This window comes from Nerophis lumbriciformis, linkage group LG03, assembly GCF_033978685.3.
Source record: "Nerophis lumbriciformis linkage group LG03, RoL_Nlum_v2.1, whole genome shotgun sequence".
NCBI lineage: Eukaryota > Metazoa > Chordata > Actinopteri > Syngnathiformes > Syngnathidae > Nerophis > Nerophis lumbriciformis.
Genome location: NC_084550.2, coordinates 19838201 through 19850234, shown reverse-complemented (window position 1 = coordinate 19850234; position 12034 = coordinate 19838201). Strand labels below are relative to the sequence as shown.

General features: G+C 37.6%; 1 protein-coding gene across 1 annotated transcript in view; it reads left to right on the top strand.

Annotated features, from left to right (window-relative positions):
* yme1l1b (YME1-like 1b) overlaps positions 1-12034 on the top strand; it is a 42498-nt gene that overhangs the window by 21745 nt on the left and 8719 nt on the right. The window contains exons 11-15 of the mRNA XM_061934950.1: positions 2114-2176; positions 2310-2422; positions 5858-6013; positions 6155-6306; positions 11555-11681. Of these exons, the coding sequence (XP_061790934.1) occupies positions 2114-2176; positions 2310-2422; positions 5858-6013; positions 6155-6306; positions 11555-11681 (611 nt within the window). The remainder of the gene's footprint in view (positions 1-2113; positions 2177-2309; positions 2423-5857; positions 6014-6154; positions 6307-11554; positions 11682-12034) is intronic.

Sequence of the window (12034 nt, the reverse complement as noted above, 5' to 3'; positions counted from 1 at the left end):
TTCCGATATCAACCCATGCCGATATATAAAGTCGTGGAATTAACACATTATTATGCCTAATTTTGTTGTGATGTCCCGCTGGATGCATTAAACAATGTAACAAGGTTTTCCAAAATAAATCAACTCAAGTTATGGGAAAAAAATGGCAACATGGCACTGCCATATTTATTATTGAAGTCACAAAGTGCATTTTTTTAACATGCCTCAAAGCAGCAGCTTGGAATTTGGGAGGAGGTTGAGGTGGGGTGGGGGGTTAAGTGTTGGCAGGGGGTGTATATTGTAGCGTCCCGGAAGAGTTAGTGCTGCAAGGGGTTCTGGGTATTTGTTCTGTTGTGTTACAGTGCGGATGTTCTCCCGAAATGTGTTTGTCATTCTTGTTTGGTGTGGGTTCACAGTGTGGCGCATATTTGTAACCGTGTTAAAGTTGTTTTATACGGCCACCCTCAGTGTGACCTGTATGGCTGTTGACCAAGTATGCATTGCATTCACTTGTGTGTGTGTGTGTGTGTGTGTGTGTGAAAAGCCGTAGATATTATGTGACTGGGCCTGCACGCAAAGGCAGTGCCTTTAAGGTTTATTGGCGCTCTGTACTTCTCCCTACGTCCGTGTACACAGCGGCGTTTTAAAAAGTCATAAATTTTACTTTTTGAAACCGATACCGATAATTTCCGATATTACATTTTAAAGCATTTATCATCTCTACCTTTCAGCCATAGATACGAATAAGTAGACAACACGCGTATTTCAGCTGCAAGATTATTGTGCCTGAACATTCTGTGGTTTTAGAAGGCTTTTCTACCTTTTTTAAGGAACTCAAAGCGCTTTCACACTATTTCCACATTCACACATTCACACATTCACACACTGATGGCGAGAGCTGCCATGCACGGTGCTAACCAGGCCCATGAGGAGCAAGGGTGAAGTGTCTTGCTCAAGGAAGGACGTGACTAGGATTGTAGAAGGTGGGGATTGAACCAGTAACCCTCAGATTGCTGGCACGGCCACTCTCCCAAATTCGCCACGCCGTCCCCCAATTAAACTAAGGATGCCTGCTCGGCGAACAGGGACGTTTATTAATTTTTTTTCATTCAGCAGGTATGTATAGCTATTCTGTGCGCACAAACATCCAAAGACCAGAAATAACGTAATACTGTATACGTCTGTAGCAGGTGGATGAGCCTTGTAGACATATTATTAATAATTAAATGTAAAAAGTTTAGAACATATACCGGTAGTATGAATATACAATGTATTAACAACATACTAGGGTTGTAAGGTATACCGGTATTGGTATAATACCGCAATACTAATGAATCCTATTCGATACTATACAGCCTCTAAAAAGTACCGACCAAAGTATAAAATATTATTTTTTTAATTGTATTAATTTATATTATGTTTATAAACTCAGGAAATATGTCCCTGTACACAAGAAGACTTTGAAAATGTATGATCCTGTAACTGTAAATGTATGATCCTGCGACTACTTGGTATTGGATTGATACCCAAATTTGTGGTATCATCCAAAACTAATGTAAAGTATCCAAACAACAGACGAATAAGTGATTATTACATTTTAACAGAAGTGTAGATAAAACATGTTAAAAGAGAAAGTAAGCAGATATTTACAGTAAATGAACAAGTAGATTAATAATTCATTTTCTACCACTTGTCCTTAATATTTTGGAAAAATAATAGAATGGAAAATGACAATATGTTACTGCATACATCAGCAGACTAATTCGGAGCCTTTGTTTGCTTACTTACTACTAAAAGACAAGTGTTCTTGTTTGTACACTATTTTATTTAACGACAAAATTGTTCTTCGATTGTAATAAGAAACGTATTTTTTAATGTACCGTAATATTTTGTGTTAAAATAAAGCCAATAATGCAATTTTTGTGGTCCCCTTTATTTAGAAAAGTACCGAAAAGTATCAAAATACATTTTGGTACCGGGACAACCCTACAACATACAATATAATAATTTTAGATGTGTAAATTATCCATTTATAATCAAACCGTAGCCTCAGAAACGAATGGTGAGTCAGCACTAGAAAAAAAATCAATGCTAAGATGGTTTACTGTACTAATGATAATTTCTTATGTTATAGGTTCAAAACAAATGAAGGGGTCATCATTATTGGAGCCACCAACTTCCCAGAGGCCTTAGATAAGTATGTGTACATTCAGTAAAAAGCCAAAAACAGCTCTGTTCTAATGAACAACATCATTGGAAACAGAAACATACTGTTATTATTGTACACGCTTGGAAAGTTTTGGCAACCTATGCTTATCTTTTTTTTTTAGTGCCCTCATCCGCCCGGGGAGATTTGACATGCAGGTCACTGTCCCCAAACCAGATGTGAAAGGACGCACAGAGATCCTCAACTGGTACCTAAAGAAGATTAAAGTGGACCCAGGTGAGAAATATTTATTGACATTTGTGAAAGATATTGCGGGTTGATTATTTTTTGTCATTTAGCATTTGTGACGTGCATCACGCCAGGTTTTTATTTCACAACATCGATGCCTGGGTAGTGTATTTTTGAACTTTGAATTAAACTTTACTTTTATTATATTAAAAGGAATTTTGTGCATGCGCTTACCGTATTTTTCGGACTATAAGTCGCAGTTTTGTTCATAGTTTGGCCGGGGGTGCGAAATTATTAACACATTACCATAAAATATCAAATATTATTATTTAGCTCATTCACGTAAGAGACTATACGTATAAGATTTCATGGGATTTAGCTATCACATCCCGCCGTGACTTATTTTGAGTTTTTCGGTGTTTTCCTGTGTGTAGTGTTTTAGTTCTTGTCTTGCGCTCCTATTTTGGTGTTGATTGTCATGTCATGTACGGATGTACTTTGTGGACGCCGTCTGCGCCACACGCTGTAAGTCTTTGCTGTCGTCCAGCATTCTGTTTTTGTTTACTTTGTAGCCAGTTCAGTTTTAGTTTCGTTCTGCATAGCTTTCCCTAAGCTTCAATGCTTTTTCTTAGGGGCACTCACCTTTTTCTTTATTTTTGGTTTAAGCATCAGACACCTTTTTAATCTGCACTCTGCTTCCCGCTGTTTCCGACATCTACAAAGCAATTTGCTACCGGCTGCCACCTACTGATATGGAAGAGTATTACACGGTTACTCCGCCGAGCTCTAGACAGCACCGACACTAAACATCATTTGCAGACTATAATTACTGGTTTGCAAAAAATATTTTTAACCCAAATACCGTATTTTTCGGACTATAAGTGGCAGTTTTTTTCATAGTTTGGCCGGGGGTGCGACTTATACTCAGGAGCGACTTATGTGTGAAATTATTAACACATTACCGTAAAATATCAAATAATAATATTTAGCTCATTCACGTAAGAGACTAGACGTATAAGATTTAATGGGATTTAGCGATTAGGAGTGACAGATTGTTTGGTAAACGTATAGCATGTTCTATATGTTATAGTTATTTGAATGACTCTTACCATAATATGTTACGTTAACATACCAGGCACGTTCTCAGTTGGTTATTTATGCCTCATATAATGTACACGTATTCAGCCTGTTGTTCACTATTCTTGATTTATTTTAAATTACCTTTCAAATGTCTATTCTTGGTGTTGCAACTTATACTCAAGTGCGACTTGTATGTTTTTTTCCTTCTTTATTATGCATTTTCGGCCGGAGCGACTTATACTCCGAAAAATACTGTATCTTTTTCTCCGAAACATACAGTACTTTCTATTTATTTATTTAGCCTTTATTTAACCAGGTAAAAATCCCATTGAGATCAGAGATCTCTTTTCCAAGGGAGACCTGGCCAAGAGGGCAGCAGCAAGGTTACATTAAAAACAGTAAACAACACATAAAACATCACATTTACAACATTAAAACTTGCTCACATGACACATGTGCATACAGACAAGGTAGACTGCAGTCCTTTCACAGAAGCTTTAAACTCATTACAGGCCAAAAGTTTGGACACACCTTCTCATTTCAATGTGTTTTCTTTATTTTCATGACTATTTACATTGTAGATTGTCACTGAAGGCATCAAAACTACGACACCTGTGAAGTGAAAACCATTTCAGGTGACTACCTCTTGAAGCTAATCGAGAGAATTCCAAGAGTGTGCAAAGCAGTAATCAGAGCAAAGGGTGGCTATTTTGAAGAAACTACAATATAAAACATGTTTTCAGTTATTTCCCCTTTTTTTGTTAAGTACATAACTCCACATGTGTTCATTCATAGTTTTGATGCCTTCAGTGACAATCTACAATGTAAATTGTCACTAATTTACATTGTAATGATCATACTTTCACGACAAAGTATGATCATTTTCGTTCTTTGCATCGGACTTGTTTCTAAAAAAAAAAAAAAACAATTACTGGATTCCTCTATGAAAAGCGACGATAGGGACATGCACTTGCTAGCTCACATTCGCCCCCCCTTTATGATGCCTCACGCTGTTGTGACTTAGAATACTCTATTATTTTTTTCCCTGTATTTATAGTCCGATTAGCAAGAATAAAGATGTCACACTTATATAAAAATACATCACACAGTGTAGAAACCAGAAATTCATGTTGTAAAATGTTTCTGCAAACATTATTAATTACCGTACATGCTGACATACCATCACAACCGGTAAGCCACGCCCTCAGTCTCAACCTGTATATAATAATAACTCTGCCCTGTATTTTGTCAGGAAATGTGCAAGTTTAGTGGTATTAACGTAGAAAAATGTGAAACGATTGTAATCATACAGAAAACCAAATCAATAAATTAACTCAAACAAAGCAAAAACATTATTGTATTTTTTTAAAACAATACACACAATTATTCTTGAAAAGTATAACAAAGAGAAAAAAATACAATATCTTAAGGATACATTTTATTCCTTTGATGAAAGAAGTGTGTATTTTAATTTTTTTAATTTTACTTTATTTGAAGTATTCATAGATGTAATTATACATGTATTCTGTAATTGTATATTAAATATACTATATACCATGATATAAACTAAATACATTTTGTTAAATAAGGTCATCATTTATACATCCTTTGATTAAATAAGTGTTTTTTTAATTTTTTTAAAATTTTACTTTATTTGAAGTATTCATAGATGTAATTATACATGTATTCTATAATTGTATCCGAAATATACTATATACCATGATATAAACTAAATACATTTTGTTAAATAAGGTCATCATTTATACTGTTGTTGATGAGATTATTATATTTGAGTGAAAGGAGTAAGTTCTTTTTAATTTACCTTGTTAAATTTGTATGCAGAGTATTTTTATTGAAATAGAGGATAAAAGTACAAAAATTTTACATTTGTAACACTGTTTAATGCAGGGGTCCCCAACCACCGGGCCGCGGCCCGGTACCGGTCCGTGGATCGATTGGTACGGGGCCGCACAAGAAATAAAAAATAAAAAAATTACAAAAAACATTTATTTATTTATTTAATTAAATCAACATAAAAACACAAGATACAATTACAATTAGTGCACCAACCCAAAAAACCTCCCTCATTCACAAATACATATCAATACAGTCTGCAGGGATACAGCCTGTAAGCATACATAATTTTATTTTTTTATAACAAACTTTTTTTTTTTAAATACCATACCGCCCCCAGACATACCCCCCCCCCCACCCCCCTCCAACCCCCACCCTTGTACGTGGGACAAATTTTCAAGCGTTGACCGGTCCGCAGTTACAAAAAGTTTGGGGACCACTGGTTTAATGGACACATTTTAATATTTGTTTTATTATTTGGGCCTCACCTGTCTCCCCTTACCATAGATTTGATATTTTTTACTTAATCGTGCTAACTTTTTTTTGCAGCTATCGAGGCCAAGATTATTGCACGGGGCACGGTGGGATTCTCCGGCGCAGACTTGGAAAACCTGGTGAACCAGGCTGCCCTCAAGGCCGCAGTCGATGGTAAAGACATGGTCACCTTGAAAGAGCTGGAGTTTGCCAAAGACAAAATCTTGATGGGTGAGAACAATTTTTTCTGTATTATTGTCTACCACATAGCGGTTTACAATTTTAGATGTTTCACCTTTCTAGCTCATTACACCTGTGTTTTATGGTCGCCCGGTGATCCTCACCTTACCTTTTTTCTTCTAAACCTTTCAGGCCCAGAGAGAAGGAGTGCGGAAATTGACAAAAAGAACAAGATCATCACAGCGTACCATGAATCAGGCCATGCCATCGTAGCTTATTATACCAAAGACGCCATGCCCATCAACAAGGCTACCATCATGCCGCGAGGCCCAAGTCTGGGACATGTAGGTTTACCTTTATCTTTTCAATATACGCATTTGTTTTTTATTGAACTACAGTGGAATCTTGATTTAGGAACCTTATTTCTTCTTGAACAGGGTTCGTAAATAGAAACGTTTGTAAAGTGAAAGGCAATTTCTCCTTAAGAAACAAATGTAAATATAAATAATGGGTTTAAAAGTCTCTTTTTAGTGAAAGTTTGAACACAATATAAAGTACTGTCTATCAAACAAAAATAACAAGGGGGAATGGCTCAACTATCTCTTTATTAACAAGCTAAAACAACAACAACAACAAGAAGCTCAACAGTCCTGTATCCGCTGCTCTGCCAACATGCGCCCCCCCCCCCCCCCCCCCCCCAGAAGTCCCCTTGGTGCCCTCACAAACAATCTGAAATCACAAAAATCCTTAAATTGACTGGAAAAAATGTCCCTCTTAAAAATAGTAAAAATAAAATTATGACAAGTCATTTTTGCTTCTGATGAGCAAAAAAAATCTGCCAAAGGAACTTAACATTATAGTTAAGTTTTAAAAACGAAACATTTATTTTGAAATTAACAATTAAAACGTTGTAGTTTTGTTGTGTTATAACAAACTTGTGACGCTCAAAAGATCTATTGCCAAAAACAAGTTCTTATGTCTCACTGCAAATTACTATTCAGGAGTGTGTCTTTTGTATTTTGACTAGAAATGAGAAATATATATCTGGTGAGTTTTTACCAGTGTTTAACCATCATATTGCTACAATAGTAACAACTGAAAAAGCTAAAATCCACTTGCTGAATGTGCAGCTGACTGGAGCAGTGAGCAGGCAGACACGAGGGGTGGAGGTGGGAGTGTGCCGTGTGTTTGATTGATTGAAGCTTTTATTAGTAGATTGCACAGTGCAGTACATATTCTGTACAATTGACCACTAAATGGTAACACCCAAATAAGTTTTTCAACTTGTTTAAGTCGGGGTCCACTTAAATTGATTCATGATACAGATTTATACTATCATCATAATACAGTCATCACACAAGATAATCATCAGAGTATATACATTTTAATTATTTACATTATTTACAATCCGGGGTGTAGGATGTTGGGGTCGCGGGGGGTTAGGTTTGGTTGATATCAGCACTTCAGTCATCAACAATTGCATCATCAGAGAAATGGACATTGGAACAGTGTAGGTTTGACTTGGTAGGATATGTACAGCAAGTAGTGGGCATAGAGAGAGAGAGAGATCAGAAAGCATACGAATAAGTATCCACATTTGGAGGTAGGATGTGGAAGGGAGAGTGTTGTTAGTTTAGGGTTGAAGTTCCCTGGAGGTGTTCTTTTAGTGCGGTTTTGAAGGAGGATAGAGATGCCCTTTCTTTTACACCTGTTGGGAGTGCATTCCATATTGATGTGGCATAGAAGGAGAATGAGTTAAGACCTTTGTGTCAGGTTCAAACACTGATGACATCTATTAAACAGACAAAGAAGCAAGGAATTAAACAGAGACAGAATTACATTTGGCTCAATGAGGAGAAACGCGTAGACCTGTACCCTTGTACAGTGTCCCACCACGCTCTGACGAAAGATTGTACGCCTCCTCTTTTATTTGGACTTTCCCTGATTACATGGCAACAGCTGTTTCTAAAGGAAGGGTGGTCGTAAACAGCCGTCGTCCTCGGTTACAAAACAGTTCAAAGAAAAGGTGCCTGGAGGGGGGTCAGGTCCTGCTTCCTCTCCACTTTGTAGATCTCGGGTCAAGACAAAATCTTCCTGTGGATTACAATACATGGAAGAAACCGACACCTTCATGTCGCTTCCCATCCTACACTGTGGAGTTTTACAAGCCTTTTGATTGGTAAGATCAAAGACAGCTTTTGTCTGCTCGCCGGGAACTCATCGAAACACAAAGTTTTGTGATAACTTAGATACAATTATTCTGACACCGTTGTGTGTTTGTGCTGAAAAAGACGATTGCCCTCCTCCGCTGTGATTTAAGTCCGCTTTGGCATCGTTTTCCAGAAAAGTCTGGTCTCATCACAATTAAAACCTGCTGTAGTACGAATTCTGCTTCATCGACTCTTCCATGCTTGCCCGCGCCGTTCATGTACTCTTCGCAAAAAGTCTTTTTTAACTCCACAGCGATTCTCTCTCCTCCTTTCTACGCTGGTCTGTCTTTTTGGGACTCTTAATGAGTTAGCAAAATGGACAAAACTTGTCAAAAGGCAAAGAAAGCCAGAAAAGGCACACACGCTGAAGCACTAAGCAGTGGCGGTCCGTGCGTTTCCCACCTAGGCCTTCAGTGATGTCCGACTTCAATGATTACCTCTCAAAATACCATCATTTATGTCACAACATGACCATTGCTGGAGAAATACTATACAGAAACACATTTACGCTGTACTGTGCATTGAACCACCTCAACAGTGTACAAAATGGGTTATTTTCTGGCGCATTTAAAAATCAATAAACCCACATCAGCAATTAGAATAGAATGCACTTTATTGTCATTATATTTGCATATAACGAGATTAAGGACTCCAACTTCAGGTGCGGTAGATAAAAGTAAATTACACAAGTAGTAATAAAGATAAAACTAAGAATTGAAATAGATAGATAGCTAGATAGTACTTTATTGATTCCTTCAGGAGAGTTCCCTCAGGAAAATTACAATTCCAGCAGCAGTGTACAAAACTGAGATCGAATTTAAAAAATAAAAAGTAAATAATGGGGGTATAAATGGAAACAAAATAGAAAAATATTACAATAACAATAGACTACTATCCAATAAAAATAATAAGCAATCCTGTACAATATACAAAACAATATACAAAATAAAATACTGTACAATATACAGAACAAGACAAGAGTACCGGAGTGATAACAATCAGTGTCGGATGTATTGCACTCGAAGGGTAATATTGCACAGTAGGATATTGTATAGGGGTGAATTATTAATTACCGTAAATGTGTTCAATTAAAACATATCTTATGTAGTACGGTCAAAATTTAAATTGCAAAAAACATTAAATGTGAAAAAATTAAGAAATAAAATATTTGAACTCACAATTTGCAGCACCCATTCGACGCCATATAGACCCTCGTAATCGGTTGATTCGAGTGGAAATGTCGAGCATTTCCCCATTCCATCGCCGACATCGTCTCACAAGATGTAGTTTCTCTTTAAATATCCTTCTTGAAAATGACCTTATCTGCCACCTAATCAACGTTTCGTTCTCCTTCTTTGTTGGTCAACACTTCCCGCTTCCTGCTAAATTGCAACTTGTGATTGGATACTCACTTTAGAATGACAAGTAAGTGTCCAATCACAGTCTCGTTAACATCAGGCTACCTAGAGACGCTACTGTCAACAACTTGTGATCTGATTGGCTATCGCAACTGTCTTTCAACTGTATGTGTTCTCAAATTCATCCGGTGAGTATCCAATCACAGGACGCGTAAATGTCACGTTCAACCTTAGGCCAGCTAGAAGGCCTTACTGACAACAACTCGTGATCTGATTGGCTTTTGCAATTGTCTATCAACTGTATGTGCCAGTTCACTTACAGTGCATAGATGCCTGCATTGTTGATTCTGAAGTCCTTGGGCAGATTTCGTACAGCATGGCAACATAAGCGAGCTGAATTCTGATTGGATACAAAGTCTAACCTAAAAACAACAGCACGAGAAGTAGCATAATATGACATGAAGAGAATATGAATACCTTTAAATATTTAGGGAAAGTAAATTAACAATTACTTTTATCTTTAATTATGATCATGATCTCTGGTTATGTTAGAACAGTGTTTTTCAACTAGTGTGCCGTGAGACACAGTCTGTTGTGCCGTGGGAGATGATCTAATTTCACCTACCGTATTTTTCGGAGTATAAGTCGCACCGGCCGAAAATGCATAATAAAGAAGGAAAAGAACATATATAAATCGCACTGGACTATAAGTCGCATTTTTCGGGGAAATTTATTTGATAAAACCCAACACCAAGAATAGACATTTGAAAGGCAATTTAAAATAAATAAAGAATATTGAACAACAGGCTGAATAAGTGTACGTTATATGAGGCATAAATAACCAACTGAGAACGTGCCTGGTATGTTAACGTAACATATTATGGTAAGAGTCATTCAAATAACTATAACATATAAAACATGCTATACGTTTACCAAACAATCTGTCATTCCTAATCGCTAAATCCCATGAAATCTTATACGTCTAGTCTCTTACGTGAATGAGCTAAAAAATAAATTATTTGATATTTTACGGTAATGTGTTAATAATTTCACACATAAGTCGCCCCTGAGTATAAGTCGCACCCCGACTTATAGTCTGAAAAATACGGTATTTGGGTTACAAATATTTTTTGCAAACCAGTAATCATTGTCTGCAAATGATGTGTTGTTGTTTAGTGTCGGTGCTGCCTAGAGCTCGGCGGAGTAACCGTATAATACCCTTCCATATCAGTAGGTGGCAGCCGGTAGCTAATTGCTTTGTAGATGTCGGAAACAGCGGGAAGCAGAGTGCAGGTTAAAAAGGTGTCTGATGCTTAAACTAAAAATAAACAAAAGGTGAGTGCCCCTAAGAAAAGGCATTGAAGCTTAGGGAAGGCTATGCAGAATGAAACTAAAACTAAACTGGCTACAAAGTAAACAAAAACAGAATTCTGGACGACAGCAAAGACTTACAGCGTGTGGAGCAGACGGCGTCCACAAAGTACATCCGTACATGACATGACAATCAACACCAAAATAGGAGCGCAAGACAAGAACTAAAACACTACACACAGGAAAACACAGAAAAACTCAAAATAAGTCACGGCGGGATGTGACAGGGCATGACAGTACACCTACTTTGAGACAAGTGCTATAGTGATGCATGCTTGGTTATGGTTTGAATTCATATCCAACAATTGCGACAACGACTTTATACTGTTAACTGAGTTTTGTTTTTTAACAATTCCTGCTGGTGGTGTGCCTCCGGATTTTTTCAATGCAAAAAATGTGCCTTGGCTCAAAAAAGGTTGAAAAAGACTGTTAGAAGGCCTTGCTGGCCTTGACGACCCACCACTGCTAAGAAGTGACGAGTAGTATACTGTGCTGCACCATTAGTGGCTTCGCCCTGCTGCACACTGACTAAATGAATGGAGGAAGTGTTTGGGGATCGCCCAAGGAGGGCATATTTGGCTCCATCTAATGGCTCGTAAAATGAAAAAGTTTGCAAAAAGAGGTTCAACACTGCCTCTCCATCATCTCACCAGGTGTCCATGCTGCCAGATGATGATCGCTGGAGCGAGACGCGTGCTCAGTTACTCGCTCAGATGGACGTCAGCATGGGCGGGCGCGTGGCAGAGGAGATCATATTTGGCCACGAGTACATCACAACAGGTTAGAAAATGACTACGTCACACGAAATGCAGGAATGACAAACCCTGACGTTTTATCTAATGCAGTCGTTTTCACTTGAGTGTCACATCGCAGTTATGTTAGGCCCCAGAGGGCCGTTTCTAACAGTGAATACTATTATTAGTGGACCAGCAGCACACCTAATCATAAGTGCTTCACGGACTGTATCCCTTGCAGACTGTATTGATATATTTTGTAGGAACCAGAATATTAATAACAGAAGGAAACAACCATTTTGTGTGAATGAGTGAGAATAAGTGTAAATGGGGGAGGGAGGGTTTTTGGGTTGGTGCACTAATTAAAGTTGAAGTACCAATGATCGTCACACACACACA